Source organism: Pteropus alecto, unplaced genomic scaffold (assembly GCF_000325575.1).
Source record: "Pteropus alecto unplaced genomic scaffold, ASM32557v1 scaffold5, whole genome shotgun sequence".
NCBI lineage: Eukaryota > Metazoa > Chordata > Mammalia > Chiroptera > Pteropodidae > Pteropus > Pteropus alecto.
Genome location: NW_006441953.1, coordinates 7,199,224 through 7,225,904, shown reverse-complemented (window position 1 = coordinate 7,225,904; position 26,681 = coordinate 7,199,224). Strand labels below are relative to the sequence as shown.

Genomic DNA, 26,681 nt, shown 5'->3' with positions numbered 1-26,681 from the left:
AATAAGTCAATCACTTATATACATCCTCAACTGCCTTGCTCCTCTGTCCCTTGTACCAACCCTGCTTAAATCCAACTTTTCACCCAGCATCTGAATGCGGCTGAGGAAAGAGGCACAGTTACGCTAACTGGTTTTACTTTTAAGTCCATGCTTCATATGCCAAGATAGGCCCTTGGTGCTGCTTGACAATCATAATACATCACCTGTCAATTCAGTAACTCTCTCTCCTAGGAGACCATCTTTCATGAAATCTCTCACATTCTTTCCCCTTTCCCAGTGGATAACTCTGCTTCTTTTACAGAGAAAATGAGAGCAGTTAGAAGTTAACTTCTACATTCACCTACGATAGAGTTCCCCTACTTGGATGGCTCTTCTTCCAGATATCCATGTGGCTTTAGTCTCTGTTCGACTGTCACCTTTTCAGAGGGCTATTATCAAAAGAACGCATTCTTGATGGTTATTATCAAAAGAACGCATTCTTGATGACCTCATCCAGCTTTCTTTTTCTTCATTGTATTCATCACACCTGACATACATAAATGGATTGTCTTTTCCCCAGTCCTCCACACCCTCACTCTAGCATGTAAGCACTGCGAAAGCGGGACTTTGTCCACTTTATGCCTAGAACGACACCTGGGAAGTATTAAGTGTTTGTAAATATTTATTGAATGGAAAATAAAATATCCAAAGACAAGACTTTTGTCCTTCTTAGAGTTGAAACATTATATTTCTTATTGTAAAGTTATAGTATTTAGTGCTGTAGTTTCCCCTAAAGTTCAGTAAGAATTCCTCTTGTAGGAGGCAGCATGGTATAGGGACAAGTACCAAGTACTGTCCTGGGGTGGGAGTAGGGATGGGGTGGAGGTAGGCGGTGGGTGGGTAGAACATTTGGCTTTTATTCTTAACTCTGTCACTAATTAGTAATGTCATTTAGAATGAGTCATTTAACCTCTCATTTACATCAGGGAATGTGAGAGAGCACTTTTATTTTTAACCATAGGAAAGGGATCCACTAAGCACAAAACTACAATAAAATCACTCACGGTACACATCGAAAGCATTTTTCCTTCCAAAGTTCATCGATGGGACTTTCATAGTGTATAAAATTCCTGTCTCGCAATCTAATGGATCATTAACTGTTTTTATAGTTTAAATAAGCTATTATTAGTAAATAAGATTTTTTTATCAGAATAAACTCTCTCAAAATTTGAGATGGGAATCTTAAAGTCAATTAAATAGGACGTCACACACATATCTTATAAAAATTTTCTTGCTGTGAATGTGTGGAAAAAAATGTCTAATTTGAGAAAGTAAGATTATACTTAGTCAATAACATGTATTTCTAAAGTAGCGTTTGTTTTCAGAATATAAAGAGTAAGTACTTGGTAAGGTCCACAAACTAACGAAAACTTACTGATTTAATATCACTGCATTTCCCCAAGTAAATTCGGTATATTTTATATGTAAACAAACAAAACCTCATTGACTCCCTTGCTTTGCAAAAATAACACCAAACCATATTGTCAAGCAAAATATTTTTAATTATTAGGCTGATCATAAATAAATCCACATAAAAGATTTAACAGAATTACAAAGTGTTTTGTGTTTATTCTGTGGACTCAATTCATAATATGCATTAGTCAACCTCATTCTCTGTGACAAAAAGAGTTGTCATCCAACAATGCAGCACTGTTTAAGCAATTCATATTCTAAGTTAACATTTTTACATTTTCTTTACAAATGTAACATTTATGTACATTATATATATATTGCTATAGTTCATGTACTGAAACTATTGTTTTTACAGGGAAAATATTGAATTCATTTAATGAATACGAATCATTCCTTGTTAAAAAGTAATTTATATAAATAACATGGTACTCACTGCCTTTTGGCATCTCTTGTCAGAGTTCAAGTCCAGAAATGTCATATTAATTATAAGAAAGAAGAATTTATCTAATTTTACATTATGATATATCATTCCACATTAGCTACATAAATTTGCTGGCTTGCAATGAACAGAGCACTATACTGCTGCACTACTGGAAATGTGTAGAAACCAATTCAAAATATACTTGGTGAAACAGCATCATTACCATTAATATAGGCTGAAGAAACTGTCAAGTTCTTTCTTCCTCTTTACCTTTCGCTAAAGCCTCAGACAGGGTGCTAGGCTATGCACTGTGTCTTGTAACGGCAAATGCCTTCATTTTAAATTTCCAATGTGCTTCTCTGACAGATTATGCTTTACCTAGGATATGGATCTTTTTCTTCTTGTTCAATTTTATTCCACTTCACTTACAAATCTGCTGCTGAATGTGAAGCAAAAATTCATAGTAAGAGAATGCAGCTTCCGTCCGGTCTTCAATCAAATGTTGAAAAAATTCTGTTTTGGCAGGACTCTCATCTCTGAAAAAGAGAAAAGGGTATTTACCTAAACATTCAGATTATTAACAAGATTAATTATATATTTTAAAAATGTATAATGCATGGAGACTTTAGGAAAATGGAACATAAGGGATGCTATTCAAGGAACAGCAGTCTCCCACTAGAATATATTTTGATAATATTATTTAAAATATGCTTTGCAGAAAGCAATTTCACACAGATTGCACGAGATATGACAACTTTACAGTTTAAGTTACAGAAGTACTTACTTTACCACGTGAAGAATTGGGCTTAATGGTCTGTTGTCTCTAAGCCAAGTTATAAAGGATCTGGCTCTTTCTGATGAAAGCGTATCTAGCTCTGGAAGGTATGTCTGGTGAAAGAAATATAATTAGGAAATCTCATAGATTTTAGTACTATTAGAACTAAATCATGAATCTCACCAACAACAACCAACTGCCAGTATTCTTTTACGAGCCCCAACCAAACAAATGAAATTTAAATTGTTGTCATTTATTTATATTTTTCTGGATAAGTCAATAAAACACTTTTAATGGTAAGTATGTCACTGACATTTTACCTGTATGTTACTTTTTTCCTGGATAAGTCAATAAAACATACATAATGATTAGTATGTCACTGGTATTGTAATTTTGTTTCTTCTAAAGAAAATATTTAAATGAAGGGCATTAGGACTAAGTTCCAAATTCATTTAACAATTATACATTATACCCTATTCTAGTAATAGCCATTCTCAGAGAATTTTATGTTTTCTTTAGTCTTTAAAATTTAAAGAACAGTGTGGATATGTAATATATTTTAAAACTATATGCAAGACTATTTTCAAAAGAACTAAAAAGTCCATTCTTTCATATATATACATGTGTGTATATGTATACATATATATATATTTTTTCCCAAAAGCCAACTTAATAGAAAACTAAATAATTCAAAGTATATAGTATGTAAAAAATTTAAATAGAAAAGTTTGGGTTAATTATATTTGTAATTTATATCAATATTTAAAAAGTAAAAGAACAAAAACATTTCTACTTTAATATGAAAATTTTCAGGTATTTTAAAAGTATATGTAGCTACTATTACATATATACATTTTTAAAAATACAAATGAATATTGTGCATACTTTTCTCTTTTCAGACTTATTTTTAATAAATACATAGATATTTAATGCTAAAAGCATATGTGTACAAAAACATACTTTTATGAATAAATCTATGGGGAATATTCTTTGGACTAGAATAATTTACTGTGTCATAAACTGTGTGATTTTAATTTTAACATATTGTAAATGGCCCTCCAAAATATAGTAAAAATGTATATTCCAATCAATAGTATTTTACAGGCCTGTTGACCTATACCCGCCTCATTTTTATTTTAAAAATCTTTGCCAATCTGGCAAATGAAAGAAATTCTGAGCTGTTATTTTCTTTTGTTTTCTTAATTATGAATGTGGCTGAACATATCATATAGCCACTACTATATCATTTCCTTATGAATTGGCTATTCAAATCCTTTACCCATTTTTATTTTGCTTTTGTTTTGAGAGGACAGAGGTTTCTTTTTTTTAAAGAACTTTATATGCTAGAGAAATTAGCTCTTTTTCAGTCATGAGTTACAAGTAATTTTCCAATTGTCTGTCCTTTGGTTTTTTTTATTTTACCAGAAAGAAACATTTTATTTTTATGCTCTCAGATTTATTAATCTTTTTTATCACTGATTTACAAAGGTCTTGCCCATTTTAACATAATAAAAATTCTTTCTCTAATATTCCATTTTTCTCGGTGATCTGAAATGTAATCTTTACTATATTCTGTTTTCCAGGAATTAAATTCATTTCTGAATTCCATTCTGTTCCATTCCTATGTTTATCATGCCAGTATCATAGTGCTTAAATAACTACAGCTTTAAAATAAAGTTTACTACTTTATTAAGTAGGACTTATTTTTCATATGCTTTTCCCTTTTGCTGATATTCTCTTTAAACTTTTCCTTATTATCTTCATTTGTTAAGTCAATCAAACACCGACAGCAAAATGTGGTAAGAATTACACTGACATTATATTAATTTCAGGAGAAATGACATATTTTCAATATCCAAGAAAAAGCAGACCTTTTCCACTAATTAAATATAGAGAACTGCTTTTGGAATATTTACAAAGTGGAAATAACCCAAATGTTAATGAACACATGACTGGATAAAAAAATATAGTGTATCCAAGCAATAGACTATTACTTAGTTATAAAAAAAGAATAAAACACTGATAACATGCTACAACATGGATGAACCTTGAAAACATTGTGAGAGATATTGGATTAAACATGGCGGTGTGAGAGACATTCCCAGATCTCTCCCCTTGAAATAGAAATAATTTGAACACCTAAAACTCAACAAAAAACATCTAAACTCCACACCAGCAGATCTGAGCGTGGGATCTGAGCATAAGAGCTACCACAGGTCAGAACCCTGGGTGTTGGGCGGTGGACTGGGAGAAACAAAGAAGATGCCTCTAGCAGCTGCTGGAGCTCCCTATAGGAGGAGCGGGAGAGGAGAAGGAGCGGTGAGTTCTCTGAACAGCCCTGCCTGAGAGTGCTGAGTGCTCCACGCGGTCGGTGGCAGTGCCCAATCATCAGGGGAGAAGACAGAAATAGGGACAGCAGAAAAACAGGGACGACAGAGAAACAATAGTTGATTTCTTCTAGCCGCGGTTGCAAAACTGAGGCTGAGCTGCAGCCTCCAACCCCAAATCCAGAGGGCCCTTCCCTTTATACCCTCTAAGACAGAACACCATGGAGCCCCAGGGGAATCTGAGCAAACGCTACTGAAACTGTCGCTAACGCTGATAGCAACTGAGACTGAGGGTAGCGAGCATGATTAAACATCTATAAGGGGAAAAAAAGGCATTATTAACACTTTATATAAAGCAGACATCCAAGAGGCTTAGACGCCAGCTACTGGAAACCAAAAGAAAAACACCTTATTTGCAAGAGGCTAGGGACCATTATATAATAAATCTTAAAACACACTTCCATTAATGCCTAGTGGAGAAATAGTCCATTAAACACTATGAACAACCAAGGTGACAAGGCATTTCAGAAAGAAAGAGAAAAATCTCCAGAAAATAAGCTTACAGACATAGAAATATTCGACTTAAATGACAGAGAATTCAGGATGGTACTCCTGAAAAAACTCAGTGAGATCCAAAAGGAATCATACCAATAATTTCAAGAATTGAAAACACAACTAGATGAGCAGAATGAGTTCTTTAGCAAGGAGACTGAAAACCTCAGAAAGAACCAAATAGACCTTCTGGAGATAAAGAACACACTGCAAGAGTTGAAAAATGAAATAACAAACTTGGGAAACAGAGTGACCAAATGGAAGAAAGGATCAGTGATATCGAAGAAAGAAATCTAGGAATAAATCAGAAGGAAGAAGAGAGAAACCAAAGAATTAAAAATAATGAAAACATTGTGAGAAAAGAAGCCAAACATAAAAAGCAACGTAGTGTGTGATTCCATTAAAATGATATGTCTAGAACAGGTAAACCCACAGATGAGGAGAAAGAAGGACGGGAGAATTGGGAGATGAGGATTTCTTGTTGGGGTGTGGAAGTGCTCTGAAATTAAGATACTGGGGGTGGTTGTACAACATTATGAATATACTAAAAACTAATGAATTGTATACTTGAATTTGGTTAAAATTGTGAATCTTAAGTGAATTTATCTCAATAAAATTTTAACCAAGCACACATGAAGTTAAAGCTGTATAAAATCTACTGACCATTTTCTGTGGAATTGATGCAAAATTAGGATACCCAAGCACATCCTCTATGAAGTTATTGTCACAGCTTTTTCCAACCCAAATGTAAAAAACCTAAAAACAAAAACCAAGATATTAAAACTCCTTAATCGGAAACCTATTATAGCTTATTTTCTCAAAACTGTGAAGCATAAAAGAGGTAAAGTTTACTATTTCAAATAAAGTAGAAACAAACATAAAAGTAAAAAGGAAACGTAACTGATACATTTAGAAACTACATCCAGGAATCTAGAGAGGTTCTATCTTCTTTGCTGAAATTTTAAGGCTTCCCATAAAACATACTTTACCCTCCTTCCTTTTTTCCCCAATAAGAAAATAATGTTTTAACCAGGATAACTGACTCACTATATTCCCTATCCACTATTTCAATGACTGTTTCCGTTATTTTAACTAACTAAGGTACTCTTCCCCACACCCACTCACATTGCTATCAGAATCCTTTACCTGCTCATAAGGGACCATTTATGAAGCTATCTTGACCCTTCCAACATCCTTCACCACCACCAGGCCCAGTGACTTCTCCTGAACTCATTATTAATGGTATTTCTGACAATGGATATAAATTGAACTGGATAAACTCTTGAGGTCCCTTTGAATTCTATTAATTCTAGATGGTAAAATCCTTGAAAATAGGAATTTTTTCCTTCTCTTTATCAAGTATACATAATCTATGATGGTAAATAATCTATGATAATAAAATGATGTTCAACTAGAAAAGTCTAAAATAAATTGACCTCTTGTGCCAGTTTCCAATGTATTGCCTCTCAGCTCCTAATCCATGTTTCACTGCCTGATCTGTGATAACAGAGCTGGACCCTGTAAATATTTCTCCTTTTGTTAGAACAGTGTTAGGCTTCGTCACTGAGGATGCTTACAGAGCCGCAATCCATAAGGAAAGCACCGTCTCTTGTCAGCTTCTCTGCAGACAATTTTTGAAGAGGTGGCTGAGGTACAACCCTGTCACTAACATGTATTGCACCCTGAAAAAAAAAAAAAAGATGGAATGTGAATGAGCTTATATTGCTATCAACACAGCTTGAAAGCTAATGGCCACTAGCTCTTTTAGAAATATAAAAAATGACACTTGAAAATTTTGTAGGATGCAAAAAATTATTGATAATATATTACTACTTTAGCTATAGAATCAAGACACTCAAATGTACTCAAATTAAAAAAACGGAAACATGAATATGTAAAACAATCTCTCCATTTCCTTCCCTTCTGAGATCAGGATATATTAATATTAAAAGTATGATTATTAAATCTGCTGCAAAGCAAGCTATTTTTTTTTACATTTTCCTAGGAACATACAGAAAAAATTCCAAAACCAAAAAAACCCCCAAAAACCAAACAAACAAACAAACAAACAAACAAACAAAAATACAAAACAAAAATAACCCAGTTTTAACACAAGGAAGAAAACACACACTACATATTTACATGTTAAAAATACTATTGGGTACCAGATCTAGTTTATAATATAATCAAAACTGTACTTTGATCATATCAGAAAGTCAATATCTATAAAATATAAACAAAAATGCCACCCTACAACTTAGCTTTGTAATAAATATCATAATTGAATCCACAAGGTGAATTACTTCCCATATAAAACTATTTTTAAAAACTCTATCATCATAGATAGTATTTGATAGTCTTATTATCCAATCAAATCCATAGCTAGTGTCCTTATTTAAAGTATTAACAGAGGAAAAACAGATAAAAAATTGTTAATAAATACATTGCAATAAAAGAAATCATACCTCATCTGTCAATCTGTCTATCCTGTATAAGTTGGGGTGAATCATCTTCATTAGATGAACGAGTGGCTGACACTTTATCTGACACATGGCATACACACGATCATCGAGGCGTGTGCTTGTACCGGTTCTAAATGCTTTCTACATAAAAGAGATACACATTTTTCAAGTAAAACAGAAACACAGTGGACAAATATTAAAACAAATATATACCACCATCGTTAAAAAAGCACGGCCTTCAAATTAGACAGAACTGGATTAAACTCTCAGCTCTGACGTTTAATAGATATGTATGTGAGCAAGTCGCTTAGCTTCTCAAAGCTATATCGTCATCATGAGAAAAACCAGGAAATACCTCTTTAGGTTGCTGTAAGAATTAATATGATGTATATATAACACCTATTATCGTGCCTGCGACATGGAAAGTGTTCAATGAATATCACACCCTTTCCTTAGAGTCTCTTTCCAGAAGCATACACTAAGAGTATGCTATAAGCACACTATTATTCAAGCTGCCCCCACGTATTAAGGAGAGCATACAGTTTCATAAGAGTTATCATGTATTTGTATACTTCCATTTTCCACTGATCTTTTCCTGTTCTTCAAAATTTTTCCAATGCTAAACTGCATAATCCTCATGTAAACATTTTTCAAAAACCCAGAAAACCTAGATTTACTTCTTCCCTTATATACTGAGAATGTTAAAAGACATTATTAAACATAACAGTGTATATAGAGCTACCTGTTTGAGAAGGGCCAAAACATAGAGAGGAAACAACTTGAGGGAGCTGGGTGCTATCAATGCAGACTGCTGTAAATTTGAGACAGTTGAGCCATATGCAGACAATGAATCCACCACAGCATTCACTAAGGCATCTCTTGCATCTGACAAACTTGATGAAACAGATCGATCCACAGCTAGAAAGCAACCAAAATGAAAAGGTATTTAACCATTTGATTCCAACGAATGCTGTAAGAGATAAGCTTTACATGCATAATTTAAGAAATCAACAAAAATTCCATTTCTAGGACAGAAAGTATCTGCTCATTACACAATTTTTCTGAACTAAATCTGAATAAATGTGACAATGAGAACAAATCTAGATTGTTTTGGATCTTTTTGTTTTAATCTCTTTGAGTTTAAAAATACTGAACCACTATTGGTATTAGAGAACATATATCATCCATCTAATTTTGAGAAAGCTCTGGGGGATGTTTCCATTACTCGAATAAAAGTCACATGTATAAAGTATCATTTATAAACAATAGAAAAGAGTTGGGGGAAAAAAAAACGATGTACATTCTGCAATTGGAGTCATCCTTTGTGATCCTCTAAAATCTTTGTCTAAGACTTCAGGTCAACAAAAAAACAGCAAACTAAACAGGTCCTCATGTAGACACTGAAGAACCAGATTATTAGTGTGAAACTTATTTTCCTCCAAGTATACATTTCATTGAAATAGAGATAACCTACGCATATGCCGAAGTATTAAAAATAGTTAACATTTGTAGGAAATATCAAGGTTCATTTCATGTCTAAATTCATCTAAAAGACAAATTCATTAAAAGCAAAACATTCAGTGTTATATTAATTCCCTCCAAATTAAAAAAAAAAAAACATATACAGTAAAATTTACTTTTCTGAGTATAGTTCTACAGTGGTTATATGTCAAATGGATAACCATGTAATCACTACCACAATCAAGATATACAATAGTTCCATCATCTCCAAAGTATCTCCTTATGCTTCCCCTTTGTAGTAAAATGCTCCCCATGCTCCCAATCCTGATATAATCATTGATTTATTCTTCATCCCTATGATTTTCCCTTTTCTGGAATGTCATATAAATGGAATCACATGTATGTCGCATTTTAAGTCTAGCTTCATTTACTTAACGTAATGGCTCTGACAGCCATCCATGTCTGTTCACATATCAACAGTTCTTTCCTTTTTACTGCTGAATTGTATTCCATTGTATGGATACATCACAGTTTGTTCATTTATTCACCAGCTGAAAGACATTTGAGTTATTACCAGCTTTTAGTGATTATGAATCTCACAAAAGATTTTTGAACTGAAGAATTAATAAGAAATATAACAACAGTCCAATTCACACTGCTATATGAAAATGTAAACCATACACTTTTTAAATAAGAGATTTTTAGGGTTAATGTCCAGGTTTATTTCTAGGAAACAGTTCCCCCACTGTTTTACTCACCCATGTTTGCCAGAAGGCAGATGGCGGCTTGTACATCCACTCCTGCATACACATCTGCTAGTGAACTTACCACCGGCAAACAAAGTGTATGCACTCTAATTCTCCGCTCACCTAAACAAAGGGATGAACAAATGTCATTGCAAAACATATTCCTACCAAGAAATAAAGAAAACAGGTCAAAATATTATTCAAGTTATTGTTTTGATTGAATTAAATCACCAATAGGATACTGAAATGTAAAAAACAAAGTTTTACAATGAATATGTTTTAAAGAAAATTAAGTACTCTCCAAAACTGAAGATACATTATGAACACATACTATACTTTGAACATAGTTGAATATTAGCTTCTGGGTTTTAATATCATCATTCTAAATTATATCTAACATAGTAAAATGACAGAACACGAATTAGACTGTCAACAAATGTAGGCCTTAAATACCTGGCAGAATTTTTTATTTATTGGGCAAAAAAATAATGCTAAAAAGGGCATAGCTGAATTAGCATGGGTTGTTTACCAGATACATTTGATCTTGGGAATACAAGTCTTCCAAAAGTTAAAAAAAAAAAAAAAAAATTTAGTGAAATAGCCAATCTCACATTCAAGTGTCCACCAACCACTCATGTTTTAATTTTCTTCTATATGATTTTAAGATGTGTTTTCTGCATTCTGTATAGAAACATATCAAACTAAATAAAAGCAGTGTCTTTATTATAAAAAAAAATTTAAAAATTCAAAATAAGTTAAAAAAATAGAACATTAAAAACAACAACAAAATTACCTTTACTTGATGTATATAATAGGGCTGTTTGAAAGCACACTAAGGAAGTATCTGTCAAACTTTCTTCAATTGACAGCTGTACTGCAAATCCAGCATCAGGATTGATGTTGGCAAGGGATAACAAATCAGTGGAACGAACAAAGAAGTTTCCATGAAAAGTATGCATTGAAAGACCTAGGGAAGAGAAAACTCATTATAAAAGATGAAGTAACAGTATTATCTTTACCCCATGCTAAAGCTACTTTATAAAGTAAAAAATGTCTCTCTGATTTTGAACGAAAAGCGTAACTGGGGAGAAGGATTGGGAGTGTTAACAGAGGTTCTAAATTACCAATTCAAAATAATCAATGCAGGTCATATAAAAGATCCAAAAAATTAAACAAATGAGGATTATGTAAAAACTCATTTAAGAAGTAAAATAATGGATCAGAATCCCTCTAGCAGACATTCACATAAAACTGGGTAATGTAAAATGAAGACTATTTGAATGATTTTGAAGGCAAAGATCAATAATTTGACTATTTTCACGTAAGAGCTTCCTTATTTCTCTAATTCTCCTTCTAAAATCAACTCCAATGAGTTTTCTCTTAGGTTCTTCCCAATAAAGCAAAACATTACTTTTGCTCACTTACTCAAATTACTTTAAAAATTGGGCAAATGATTATTGACTATCTATTTATCTATCTATATTTAAAATAGGGTACAACTAACTATATCAAGCATAAAGTTCTTTATGCTGAATAACCATCATAGGTAGTCAATAAATGAATGCTTATTAATTTAATTATGAAGCATAATTTTTATAGTTTCATACCTTTAGTACACCTTATTCTCATAACGGCTTCAAATCCAATTTTTCTTGTGAGATAACGTTTTAGGTCTTTTTGTAGCTTTTCTGCTTGTGAAGGATTATGAGTATAGTGGAAAGATGGATAATAATAGACACACCCTGCTGAATACTTGGACATGCAAGCTTTAGAAAGAAATAAAAATAGGATTAGCTACAGAAACAATATCCTACTTGTCCAACAGTAGTATAGATTCTATATTATGAAGAAATCTAAGTCATAATGAGATAACCAAAACTGTCAAAATAAGGATACTATATAAACCTGAAAAACACAAACATTTGTAAAATATATAGTTTTTTTGTTGAGCAAAATGGTAAGGGAATTGTATTTTAAAGACAAAATGATAGCATTTTATAATGAATAGTGCTTTAAAATTTACTGGTAATTTTCACAGATATCATCTATCTAATTCACGTTTTTCTCCCCCAAATATTGAGAACTCTTTACTGAAGAGTTTAGATTTAATATATATGCTAAAAATATTTATGTAAACAGATAAACACAATATCTCCTTACCTAGAGAAGAAAGATCAGAATACTGTGAACTTAAAAGGAACAGATCCACTGCAGTCTGCTGCCCTGAGCAATCTAAAGCGAGTTTCTTATAAAAATCAGTTGCAGGGCCAAGATGTTGTACAACCTGTCAACAGGTCATAAAGTAAGAGCTAGAAACCTTGTATTAGGGCACATATTTCTATGTCTCTCTTATAAAAAGCAAGAAGATATAGTCTACCCCCCTAGCAAACTAAAGAGTATTTTTTTTTAATGTCTAGGTATTTGGCACAGATTTCTTATAATAGTAATAATTGCTAACATTTATAAAGCAATTATGTGTCAGTATTTCTCAAGATGGTTTACATAAATTATTTAACCCTTGTAATATCATAGATCTCATAGGGTACATTTTACAGATGAGGAAACGGAAGCAAAAAAAATGATTAAATAACTTGACCAATTACATAGTTATTGAGCGGCAGATGCTGGAATATAAACCCAAGAAGTCTGGCTCCAGAGTGAGTGCTATTACCCATTATTACATACTGTTACATAATTACAGAGGAGCATATTAAATTAAGGAAGATTTTTCCTGTTGTTACGAGGACACTTGAGCTGAGAAGGTGACACTAGAGAAAGAGTTAATAATGTTAAGGCCAGGCTCCAAGTTCTTAATTACTATGCTACACTGCCTAACAAAATGTTTCAATTATCTCAATTTACTTAGTGTATGGTAATTATATTAGAGTTTACTCAGATGTGAAAATATGTAAATGAAAACAGATATTTAAGCTAAGTTCGAGTCTCAGGCAGACAGAAAATATTTCTGAAAGTTAAATGAGAAAAAAAAACAACGACAGAACTGTATCAAGAATTCAGTAAATACATAACATCTTCCTTTGTTCAAAACACCTCAGTTTCTATAATGGATTGCAATGGATCGAATTTCTCAATGCTAGCTGTGCTTGTTGATGAGTTTAAAAAATATACGTGCCCTGGTTTATTTCAAAATGAGCTTTTCTCAAAAGCAATTTAAAAATATAATTTCTGTAAAGTAAAATATGGTGCTATTTTTCTCTTGCAAATTGATGAAGAATAAAAAAGAAACAATACTTAATACTGGTAAGAAGATGAGAGTTGAGAGTCCTTAAGAGTACAGGTTGATAAAAAGCCCAATAAGTAAAATATATTAATAACTTAAATAAAGTTTATACTCTCTACCCCAGTAATTTTACTTTTAGGAATTCATCCAAAGGAAAAACTGAACACATAGCTAAATATTTATGACATTATTAAAACGGTTTAATTCATACCCATAATTACATTTAATAGCATTTTCTCATACATATGTTGAAGCCAGACAAAATAGGACAAAAGTGATTGTTCTAGTTATTTTATTATTTGCAATAAAGGATTAAAACATCATGATAAAATCTTGTAATATTCGAACTCATTTTTTTTAATAGTTAAAATATTGGAGACAACTTTTCAACAGCTGAGGCAATAATTGAGTACTTTCACATTTATTTAAAAAACATTTCTTAAATTAAGAAAATTTTTAGGGGCCTCAAAATGCTCTCAATACACTCTCCGATAAAAAAAAGTCAGTTAAAAAATATAGTATATGTTTATGATGTTCAATTATGCTTATTTGTGTATTTGTATAACTAAATGCTATTAACTTGACAGTGAGATTATTAATGATTTATATTTGTCTCCACTTTTCATTTTAAAACTTTTTCGAAGTTTTATACAATCGTTTTATACTACTGTTATAATTAACGTTTGTTAGTATGAGCATGTTAAATTATAATACCTCAGGTTTAGTAAGTGTTATTACTTGTGTAAGAGAAAAGAGCACTGGAGTCAGAAAAGCCAGTCATATCTTCACAATTAAATAATTACTTAACCTTTGGCAAGTTTAATGTTTCCCCGTCTGTAAAATGAAGGGTTAGAGTAAATGATTCCGAAATTTCTATGACTTGCAAACGAAGTTATAAAAAGAACACATTGCAACACGAAAACAAAATAATTCGAGTTAAACACTCTTACCAGTTTTTTTTCCTACTATTATTAATGAAGTAGAAAAGAAGAATGAACAAATTATATACAATCTCTAGAGGTAGAAAACACCATCCTCAGTATGACAGAGAAATGAAATATATAATACCTTTGTGCTCGATCTCTGATTAGGATCTTCTCTGGACTGCAGAAGTCCTGCACCCAAGGAAGGTAACTGTGTCTGAAATACAGACACACGGCCACCTGTTGGAGACATTAATTTAAAGGCAGCCTGAAGCGCAGGACCAAGGGCACTGTGTGTTTCTCTGGTATTGGTGAACATATTTGGTAATGCATTCAATAAGTCTTTTATAAGCTGGGAAAACAAAGATTAAAAGTTGAATTACTGAGAAGGCAAGGCAATATTCTTCTTTAAAACACCCCAGTGTAGTGTGTGCCACTACATTCTCGGGACTGTACACGAGGAATCAATAGATATGCTACGTGCATTGTCTACTGAAATGTTAATATGCTAAGTAAACACTAAACATTTCAGTAAATAGTTGAAATAACAGAAATATTTTAATATTAGAAGAAAAATTTCAATCTTACCTCTTTACTTTCATATACGTTCACAAGTAAGCTATCCGGTGTAGGTAGAAAAACATCTATAGGAAAAATACATTTTAATCAACAGGTAAGTCAAAAGAATAATATAAAAAACCCTTAAGTTTTTATCAGGCCACACATGTAATGGGTACTATAATACTGCTTTATTAAATACACATATTCTGTATGACACATGTGTGTTGACAGATGCATAAGTATACACACACAAGTGTAAAAAATTAAATTGAAGTATTTTCCAGAAAACAATTATTTTTAAACAAATATCAAAGTGCACCAAATTATCCTTACGGCATTATGAGTATTGTTAAAGTAGCATCAATTCCAAAATCTGAAGTTAGACTTTTATTCACTGCTTACCATCTATATCAGACACAATCAACATTTGAGGCTGTGATAATCCTTCTTGTAAATTGTAGAAATGGATAGTGCTATCAAAGGTCACGAATCCTATTCGTGTCCGTGAATCTCCAGGAAGCCTAAAGATAAAAATGACAATTTTAAATTTAAAGTGCTTGGTAACACTTTATTTAAGAAAATAATGAAATAGTAAACTAATTATAAGAAGAGTTACATATGCTTTTTTGGAGAAAATAGAAAAATCATCTCTATCTAAACCAATATATATATCAGAGAACAAGGATGAACCATTCCATTTTCAGATGAAATCACTGATGTGTAGAGTTCATACTTTGGAAAACCAAACTAAATTCAAATAATAAACCAACACTAAAAAAAAAACATGATAAAAAAACCCAGACTTCTTGCTAACTTTCCTTTGAAACACACTCTTAACTGAAAAATTACATTTTCAGTTCCAATATTACAAAAATAGTGTATTTTATTTAAACATTTTTAAGGGCGAAATAACAAATAAGTAGTTTCCTAGAAAAGACTGAATGTAAGCCAAATCAGATTTTAATGTATGAAATTTTAAATAAAAACCACATTTAAGAAGATTGAGATGTTTAATCTGTCATTTATCCTTTAAAAAAGGAGGGTAGGAATGGGGTAGAAGAGGGTAAAGGGAGTCAAATATATGGTGATGGAAGGAGACTCAACTTTGGGTGGTGAGCTCACAATGTAATGTATAGATGATATATTATAGAGTTTTACACTTGAAACCTATATAATCTTATTTATCAATGTCACCTCAATAAATTAAATAAAATTTAAATTTTTTTCTGCTAGAACTAAATATTCAAAAGTGAATGCCACAGCATAAAAGAATTATCATTTCATTGCCCATCAAGCATCCCTTATGAATAGGATGAATGGTGCATCTTATAGAAGTGTATTTCTAAGCACACCAACTATGTTAACTGTGGTTATGTAATATATCGTTTCCTTAAAAATAGTTTTGATTATAGAATGCCAAAATTGTGTGCATCAAAGCAAAAATAATTATTACTATTATGCATGATAGTTAGGCTACTCAGATATAGTCTGCAAGGTAGGTCTGACATCATTTCATAGAACAAAATGCAAAAAGTTATGTGGGTGGTTAGATTACCAATACTAGTCAACATGTATGATGTTTCTACAGACTTCACCTCTTTGAGATTTCCAAGGTCAATGAATATTAGGACCATTTGTTACCCATTAAAATAGAGACTACACTTACCTACTCTATTCCAAGCTCAAAATTACAGGGTTGAGCTGGAACTGCTCCAGCATCAAATTCCTTTCTCAAAGTCATTTCCATAGCCCTTTCCAAAAGTATGTTACTATACTGTTGCTATCCTATTGCCTTTTTTCTTTCCTAATGCTTTTATTTTCCACTATAATCAAATATATATATTTAAAACTATTTTACACTCTTGATTTTATCCTTTTGGTTTTGCATCATCTATTTAATTCACTCATCTTTGTTGAACTGGCTTCAATTTCTAGGGCTATATCCTCATACTTTTTCTAGTAAGCTAACTCTTGAGTCTTATAAACTATCTCTTTGCAAAAAGTCTTCTATTGCCACTCACTGCTAAAGCTATATCTGAAGTAAGCACTTGTGACTAAAAATAGGGCAAATGCTTCAATCAAGAAAAATGTGAAAACTCTAAGTTACTAACAGAAATTAAAAGCAAATAATTTAATATCTCTAGATTTTTTTTTTTAATCTGAAAGGTCTCAATGTTACCAGTTTTATTCACAGGTCAAGATCAGTGATATGCAGCCTATGGTGACAGAAGCTAGCACTCGACACAGCAAGGGCTCTCAAATTCAAACGGAAGATGAGGGAGAACCTTCTGGAATCACCAAGAGTATTTCTGACAAAGTACATATCTGTAACCACCCTACACCTTTTCATATGTCAAAAACCACTGCATTAGTGAACCACTCTTACTAACAATTTTATCTCTTGCAAGTGTTGGGAGTAAAAAAAGAAATGTACAATGTTTTCCAGAGATTTGGAAGGTTCATTTTTAAAGCTAGTTGAAAGTCCCCTTCATGACTTTAATATCAGTAGACAGGCAGGCAGGAATTGGAACCAGGTATAAGCAGCCCATTCACTACTGTTTCTACGTTCACAATACAGCTCATTACTATGTGCCAAAATAAACAGCTCAGTTTCTGCCTTTCCATAAAATATTTAGCACAAAACCCAATTCCCTCCTTCCCTTGATCTGGCTCATTCTCTTGTTAGGACATTTAAAACTACCTTATGAAAAACTCCTTGTTCAGGCATAAATTACAGCTAGATTTCTCTCAATGAGATTCTTGACAGCCTGGCCAAGTCAAATTCTTTGGGCCCCAGTACTGAGATATGCTAAGTCAGAGGAAGAGCTCGATGAGATCTAAATTCCTTACTATTAAAATTTATGATTTTATGATCCAAATATCAAGTCATATATCATAATGATCCAAGATCCTTATCTAGGAGCAGGATCCTTATTCTAAGGAAGTACTCTCAGTGATAAACAAAATCATACTTAATAAAAAATAACCTCATAAACTGATAACGAACACTTCACATTTATACACACATATTATAAGTAAAAACAATTCTTACTTGTCTAGATTTTCTAACAGTGACTGGCACAAAATTGTCAAATACCCAGCTTCTACTGCATTATGAGACACATCTAAAACAAACAAGTAAACTGCAGGTTGAGGAGGCCGAAGCTGAAAGAAAGAAAAATAACATACTTTTATATCACCATACTACTGGATATTTACTGAGTATATATACCAAAAATACAAATACAGGATTGATGTTTTGTAAGATCTCATGTGCTAATTAAAATGAAATTCCTTTAACTTTTTTTCTTATAAATTTGGATGTGGATTAAGTATGATAAAGCAGTCATTACACAGTAATGGTTACACAGATGGGCTAAATGTTTTCCTGATAGTGTTGGCCGAGATATTTAAATAAATTAAACTAGAGATACATTCTGAAGCATTAATGGGTCAGGTGATACGATAATAGGATTAGCATTTAATGAACTCCAGGATGGGTGAGGGGAGGAGACTGGAGTAGACTGAGAATAGATGAAACAAATATAGCAAAATGTTGATAACTGCTGAAGCTTGGTGATGGGCAAATGATGGCTCATTATACTATTTTTCTCTTCTTTGAAGTATGCTTGAACACTACTGTAATAGGAAGATAAAATAAAAGGATATATAAAGTCTTTTTTTAAAATGTCAACCAGGGATTATATGGGTCACATAGCAAAAATTAAAGATTACTTTTTGCTATACCACTTTAATTAGATTAAGACTCCTAATGAGTCAGAAGAAGGTTAGGAACATAATAAAAATTGTAAAGAAGGTAAGAAGTTGAGAGTAATAGTGACAAAGAGAAAGTTTACTCTTGTTAATATGGAAACAGACAAGAAAATAGTAGTCAAGTGGGCAGATGCTATGTTGGATATAAAAGACAATAAAAATCATAAAAAATAAAGAAATGGGCTAAGCATCAGGAATTTAATACACATTAGTCGTCCCTGTTCACTTTTTCCCACCAGCAACTCTTTACATTTACAGACAACAAAGATTAGAAATAAGGCACAGAGAAAATATAAGTTATTGTACACTTAGAATGAGTAGATACGATAAGATGAACAGAACTTAGGCCAAGAATTCATTTCTATAGGTGGAAAATTAGAATGAGATCTTAGATTCGGTATAATTAAAGAACAAGTAGAATTTTATGATGAGCTGAAATGAGAAAAATTAGAGTGAAGTCAATATCTATCTTGATATCTATTATACTGAGTGAACCACTAAGATTACGATTTTTTCAGAGTCTGAAACCTGCAGTTTTTGGCAAAAACACGAATTGTTAAAGAATATTTATATTCCATGCAAGTTATAGAATGGCAACAAATCACAGACATTAGTGCTTATTATAAAAGCACTAATGTTTCTTCCAACTATAAATAACTGCATCCTTCTAGGAGATCAAGTAACCTTTACAAAGACTTTTATGTTTAAGTATAAACTTTCAGAAGTGTTTTTTAAAATTCATACTACAGGCAATTTCAAAATTTGGACAAGAATTCACTTAACAGCAAATTACGAATGACCAATACAACTGTATCCCACGACTGATTTTTAACACTGAATAGTTACCATGTAATCTGAAGAAGCAATGAACTCCACAGTTGAATTCTGAACTTCTGGTCGTTTATGAGGCTCTCCATAAGACCGAGTAAGGGGGTTATACATAAATTCTTCAGGAACTAGATAAGAATTAGGAATCCAGTACAAATTTAGAACACAGTATTTCTAACTAAACATACATATATATGTCTAGAAATAAATACTTCTATCACTAATATTATATGAAGTTTATAATAGTTCTGTGAACATCCAATGGTAAAAACTAATTCCTTAAGCTCTCTTTAAAAATATATTGGAAAGATTAAATTTTTTTTTCTGAAATCAGGTGAGGAAATCAAAACACACATAATCTTGCTTTTTAGGTTTGTGTTCTATTTATTATATCTCATGACATGGAAAAAAAAATCAAACAGAAACACAAATTTGAAAGCAATTATACTAAGATGTCCTAAAAATGACTAAAGGGCACAACAGACACATGTGTATATATGTGTTCATACATACTGGCAAGGATTGACACTGAGGTGCATCAACCAAATGTAGAAACAGAAGACAATCTTAACTTCAGGGTCAAGCATAATTAGTCTGCAGGACCCTACCTGTGTGACCTTCACTGCCAGTTTCATGAAAATTTTTTACTTTGCCCTCGCTGTCACTTATTATGATCAAATCCCCTTGGCTAGCCAAACATGAAGTGTCCCTGGCCTATATTCTCTCTATTAAAAGTGATGGGAAAGATTTTAAAGCAATAACAAGAAAGACCAGATAATGACAAAAATGTCAAAATGTTAAAATAATATTAAACACACTTATTTTAAGAATCTGAACTCACCATCGTTTACTCTATAGCACAAATTGCATTTCCATCTACGTTGATCAATGAAAGATACAAAGGGATTGATATACGTTCGACAAGACCGGCACCTCACAATGGTATTTGATGTTATTACTGGTAATTGCTAGGAAGTAAAATAAAGATGTTGTAGCAGAAAAAGCATCCCAGAAAAAAAATGAAACACATACTGCCATGCTCATATTCAGAACACCATAACTGTTTTGAAACTGAAGCATTTTAATAAAATCCAGTGATATGCTGAGTAACAGAAGCAGCTATCAAGTTTTCTCCCTCTTTTGACATACACTTCATTAAAAAAAAAAAAAAAAAACTAAACTAAAATAAAATAAAGTCAAACCAAAGGTAGTAAGTTACTGATTGACAAGAAAAACTTGGTTGGCCAAGAAAATAGCATCATTCAGAGCTCATCAGCTAGACTCAAGTAACAGTGAGAAAGAAACACCCACCATGTAAAAATGCCTTTGTCTTTGTGGCCTGACTGCACCTGGTGCTAGACCAGCAGACACTGCTTATTAGATGGCCACAACAATCCTGACAGGAGCCAAGGCCACAAGAAACCAAACACAACGTGCCTTTAAAAATATTTTTTCTCTTTATGCTTAGTTTGGGACAGGAACATTATATTCAATATAAGAAATTTAGAAAATATGAAGAATGATTTAAAAAATCACATACTATTCTATCTTCCTGAATAGACCCCTAATAACATTTTCATGTACTTCCTTCTTTTTTTTTTTTTTGGTCTATATATAAACACTTATATCTTTATTATTATGAAGGTTATTTGTTTAATATAGTTAGGAACAGTAATAGTTTTCCTCCCTAAATGAACATCATTGTCAGTATTCCCTTTATGTTTAATAAAGGATTTGTAGTTTACCCTCTATGGCTTCTCCAGCTACTAATTTTCAAATTCCAGCTCAGACTTTATCACTGGTAGAAATCTTCTAGTGTACCCAGAGGAATTTACTTCCAATACTGTACTCACTACCTAGGTACCTTATAGAATTTACTTAGTTATATGTATTAATTTTCCTACACTATAGTTATCTGTTCTTACATCTTTGTCCCCCTGTTAAATAGCAATTTCTTAAGGGCAAATTCAATGACTTAATTATCTGTATGTTTACCCGTGCTTAGTTTAGGGCCTGTCACAAAGCAAGTGCTCAAAAAGTTTGCTGGAGTGAATTTGACAGAATTATGTCTAACTTCAAATGAAAGAACATGAAAAAAATTCTAGAAAATATACAATCTAAATACCTTTCACATAAGAACACATCAGTAGCCACAAATATTTTAAAATACGTCACTTTACCGTTAGGTCTCTGAAGGGATGTAGCAACAATCCTAAAGGAAGCTTAGCTTTATTCAGTAAAGCCTGTGTCTGTGGTATATTTGTCAAAGTACACCGAAATGAGCTGCAAAAAATATAAACACCACGAACTACATTAGCTATCAGAAAAAAAAATAATAACCTGAAGTAGTTATAGATAATTAAGAACATTTAAAAGGGCATAAGTGAAAATCATTTGAACATGTTCTATAACTGTAACAAGAAAGATCCTAATTAAAGAGGCATATATATGTGATATATGTCAAAAGATCTAAATTAAGGACTCAATATTTTCACGGTGAAAAACAATTATTCCATTATGACTAGCATGTATGGCATAAAGAGAGAGTAGAAAACGAGTGAAAAGGCATACCTCTGCATCGTTAAATACTGTTGTTCCTGCTTTACTGCCCGTTTTTCACCTATTGAACTCCTATTCTGAGACTCATTAATCACTTCTGAAATCACCCTCACTCTTGATCACAAGTCAGAAGGAATGACTTCCTCTGTGCTCTGAGATCTGTTTATGCTTCTAAGGTATCGATTAGACTGGTCTCTGCTTTAGCTGGGTGTGTACCTTGTCTGTCTTTTCCACTTGAGACCAGAAATTATTTTGTCCTTGTGTCACAATAGCATTATCCCTTTCATAGAGTAAGTGCTTATAACTTACTAAGTTATAAGTTAAGGTTAGTAGACACAGATCAATAAAGAAGCAACCAAAGAGGTAAGAAGCAGTAGTATGAAAACCAGAAAAGGAATTTTAAGAAGAATGGATGATAGTACGTAGAGATAGCAAGATTCCTGATTCAGGCCGGTGGTGGTGTTCCTTGAACAGACCAAGCTGGTTCCTGCTCTGGGACCTCTGCATTTGCTCTTCAGGCAGCTTGGCGCATTCTTTTCCCAGAAAGTCACACGGCTTGGTCTCATACTTCATTTAGATCCCTACTCGAATGTTAACTCCTTGGGAATATCTGTCCTGATTCCTCAATTAAAAATAGTCACCCTCCACCCTTATTATTTCCTACTTCATAGTACTACTCTGACATTACATTATATAGTCATTGGTTTGACTATTCAGAGTATGTCTTCCCTAGTAAGATATAGGTTGCATGAGGCTTTGTTGTTTACTGCTTTACTCCCAGCCACAGAAACAGTGCCTAGCACTTAACTTAGAAGGCATTCAGTAAATATTTATTTTTGTTTGAGAGATATACAATGTTTTAGATAAAGTATTTTACTTACTAAAGATTATGAAATAAATACTTACTCTGGGCTACAGTTTAATTTTTTGAGGTCTAAATTCAAATTAGGTACAGGAGCCCAAACAGGAGTCATGGGTAAAATATTCCTCTCCTGAGTGAGGTTTACAGGTCTTAGGCTTTCTGGTTGTGCAGAGCTCTGAAGACTCAGTCCTCCCAAACTGGAGGACAACTGGTTCATACCAGGATACTGCTGAGAGAGCAATTCAAAACAAAACAAAGGAAAACTAAGAACAATATAACAAACACAAATAAAATTTATTATACTATATATAAGATTTTAACAGAGGAAAAGAAGATAAGAAAACTTAAATCTGGCTTGGTAAAAGCAGAATGACGTAATAGGGCAGATTAATTCAGAGCACTCTTGAAAACAACTCAGAGCAAAAATACTGAATAAATTAAAATCTTTTTAGCATGGTTAAAACTCACAACAAAATTTCAGCAACAATCCTTTTCAACATCAAATCTGATTTCTCTTAGAACAGTTCACATTGGAAAAGCAGCATAAATGCTTATATTTTCAAGTTTTTTTCAATTATCAATTTTCAGAATAATGCACTGATGTCATAGAATGTACAGTGATGAGTTTTACTTTGTTTTTTATGTTTCCTTTGTTGTATTTTTAGTAATAAATGGCTTTTTATTAACTCAAATGCTTTAATGAATTACATTCATTCTGATGCTCAAGCTACCCAATCTTTGGCCAGTGAGAACCTATGAACCTATTAATCTTTGCTTCTTTGCTTTTTGGCATAACATTTTCTACTGTTCTTCCTTCAGACTTCAGATTAATCATAGATCCAAAAAGAAATCTTGGTTTTTTTTAAATAGTTGTTTATCTAGAGATCATAATCTGGGTAATAAGGGTGTTCACTCCTAATGTGCTATTTTTTACTTACAACTTTTACAAAGATACAAAACACACATTTTTAAGTAGAGAGAAAAAATAACGAGTTCAGATGGACATTTCCTATTTAAGATGTTGGCGTTTTAATTAAAGTTCTTTCATTTTCATACCTGTACCTCTCTTCTCTTTTGCTAAAAATCTTGATTCTTAATGGTTAACAGCATTTCTTATTTGTTTTACCCTATAATATACTAAAAGTTTTAAAGTAACATCTATATTATTATAAATATAAGGTTATTAAGTTAAATTTAAGATTTCTTTGTAGTTTTTGTCCTTAAATTATATCCCACTGAAAATGTATAGATACCGAGTTTTAAGATTAACTAAAACAAAGTTTTTCTCTGTATCAGACTGTATTAACTTGATAAACAAGTTCATTTGTTTTTGTTTGGTTTAAATTTTAAGAATTGCCTTTTATCTTTTTGACCTAATATTTTTTGAGTAAATACAACATTTATGTAATTCTAATGTCAAAACTTTACAATAAGGTATAGTCAGAGATATCTTGTTTTACTCTTATCTCTCCACCTATAGTTAACTATTTTTAATAGTTTTTAGTTTAATCCTTCCATTGCTTCTATTTACAAATATAAACTAGCATATACTCTGATCTAAATACAACACTTTTTTTATCTAAAAACTGTGGGGCACTAACTCTGTATCTGTATATAGATTTTCCACATTCTTTTTTTACAGTTATTGAACACTCCTTATTATGACTGTACTGTAGAAATACAGCTAATAAATGCAGAATAATAAATTCAGGAAAATCACTATTTTACAACTGATACTGAAATAAATGATTCAGGTAATGGTCATCTGGAACAGATGATCAACATATCAATAGATGATAAAGTGACCAGGTAAAAGCCTAATGAGAAACTTTGCAACGAAGGTATCAGGCTGTCATGATATAAACTCATTAATCAATCCTAGCACCACTAAAAATGAGACAACCAGATATTATTATGAGGTAAGCAGAACCAAAATATACCATATTTCAGCTTAGGTAAATAAGTAAGTGAATTAATAAACCTGAATATAATGAAGCCATTAAACCTAATTTCCAGTCCATAGAAAATGGAACAAAGAAACAAATTATATGACACCACAAGAGGCAATCAGCCAAATTCAGAATTTGGGACATTTTATAGGAAAATAGACCCAGTTTTCTCAAAAGATCAAAGGCATAAAAAAGATGGGGTGGAGGCTTCAAAATTAAAAGGAGAATTAAGAGACATAAGCAAATACAATAAGTAAATCTTGTTTGAATTTTGATTTGAACAAACCAACTGTAAAAAAGCAATTCTGAAACAACTGGGCAAATCTGAATATGGACTGAAATTTAAATGCATTTAGAAATTGTTACTTTTGTTTGATGTGAAAGTGTGGTCATGTAAGAAATGCTCTTTTTCCATCTCCCCTCCTCTCCCTTTGCCCCCGATTAGCTTTTAAATCCTCAACAAGGTGTGTACGTGGGGGAAGGGCTGATAGATGAAACATGTACTGCAACATGTCGACAGTAATTGAAGCTGGTGATGTTAAGGGGGGAAAAAAACAACTGAATAAAACGGAATCTGAGTTTTTAGCTGTACAGGATGAGAGAAAAATAACTGTATGAATCAATAATAGTATATAATAGAAAACCCTAAACAGACCCGACTTTGTAAGAATTGAGAATATAAAATAAAGGTGAAATATTTAATCAATGAGAAAAGATAGATTATTTAATAAATGACAGTGAATTTAGAGGCAATTATTATGGATGGAAAAATGAGATTTATTCTTTACATTATGTACCAAAAATAAAACTTTAAATGGATTAAAGATACAAAACAAACCATAAAAAACTAAAAAAATGCAGAGCTGGAATATTTTCCTAATCTTAAGGTTGAAAAGACCCTTTAAAGGATACAAATAAAGGTAAAAACAAGAAATTTTCACTAAAGTTATACAGTTCTTCAATGTCAAAAAAATATCATTAAAATCAAAAACAAAGGTCAAGCCCCCCGGGGGGGATGGGACGGGACTACAAAATATGTGAGACAAAAGGTTAATATACTTATTATAGATAGCTTTTACAAACCAAAAGGAATGAACAGAATGATGAAAGAATATAAACAGGGATTTTGGTAAAGAAATACAAATGACTGAATATGGAAAAAAATACTTTTGCTTATAAAAAAAATTCTTGACATACTTAGTAATATAGAGAAGTGGGCAATCATATACACTTTTGCTGGGAATATAAATTAGTACCTTACTTCTCCATACCTGACCATCAAATATTGATCAATTACTGTCTGACATCTCCATCTGGTTGTCTATCAGGTATTTTAAACTTAACATGGCCAACTCAATTCCCATTTCCAGACCTATTCCTGTCTTCATTCACCATTTAAGTAAACACACTATCCCCTGTCTACCCAGCTACTCTGCCAAAAACCTGAGTTATCTTTGATGCCTTCCTTTCTCTCACGCATCACATCTAGTCCATCAACAAGTCAAAAGATATCCCTTATCTATCCAGTTTTCATTAGCTCCACTGATATCTACCACCTTAGAACAAAGCACAATCATCTATTTCCGAGATTATAGCAAAGCTTCCATTTGTCTCCCTGTTTCCATTTTTGTCTTCTCAAATACTTCCCATCCTAATCTGTTCTTCACTCAGAAGCAGCCAAAATGATTCTCTAAATGTGTAAATCAGATATCATTCTATTACGTAATATCTCCAATGTCTCCATTTTGAGGGGAGTAAAACCTACGCTTCTGACTGCGGTCCTTCCCT

General features: G+C 32.3%; 1 protein-coding gene across 1 annotated transcript in view; it reads right to left on the bottom strand.

The window, feature by feature from the left end:
• Positions 1–1,523: 1,523 nt before the first annotated feature.
• The window catches only part of SEC24B (SEC24 homolog B, COPII coat complex component), a 54,881-nt gene continuing 29,723 nt past the window's right edge, over positions 1,524–26,681 (bottom strand). Inside the window, exons 7-24 of the mRNA XM_015594969.2 lie at positions 22,989–23,173; positions 21,704–21,806; positions 20,365–20,491; positions 19,542–19,651; positions 17,974–18,086; positions 15,324–15,442; positions 14,949–15,004; positions 14,506–14,712; positions 12,357–12,480; positions 11,804–11,962; positions 10,990–11,163; positions 10,209–10,319; positions 8,732–8,907; positions 7,993–8,130; positions 7,105–7,209; positions 6,191–6,283; positions 2,658–2,761; positions 1,524–2,409 (exon numbers count right to left, since the gene is read on the bottom strand). Coding sequence (XP_015450455.1) covers positions 2,295–2,409; positions 2,658–2,761; positions 6,191–6,283; positions 7,105–7,209; positions 7,993–8,130; positions 8,732–8,907; positions 10,209–10,319; positions 10,990–11,163; positions 11,804–11,962; positions 12,357–12,480; positions 14,506–14,712; positions 14,949–15,004; positions 15,324–15,442; positions 17,974–18,086; positions 19,542–19,651; positions 20,365–20,491; positions 21,704–21,806; positions 22,989–23,173 — 2,319 coding nt within the window. The 3' untranslated portion in view covers positions 1,524–2,294. The remainder of the gene's footprint in view (positions 2,410–2,657; positions 2,762–6,190; positions 6,284–7,104; positions 7,210–7,992; positions 8,131–8,731; positions 8,908–10,208; positions 10,320–10,989; positions 11,164–11,803; positions 11,963–12,356; positions 12,481–14,505; positions 14,713–14,948; positions 15,005–15,323; positions 15,443–17,973; positions 18,087–19,541; positions 19,652–20,364; positions 20,492–21,703; positions 21,807–22,988; positions 23,174–26,681) is intronic.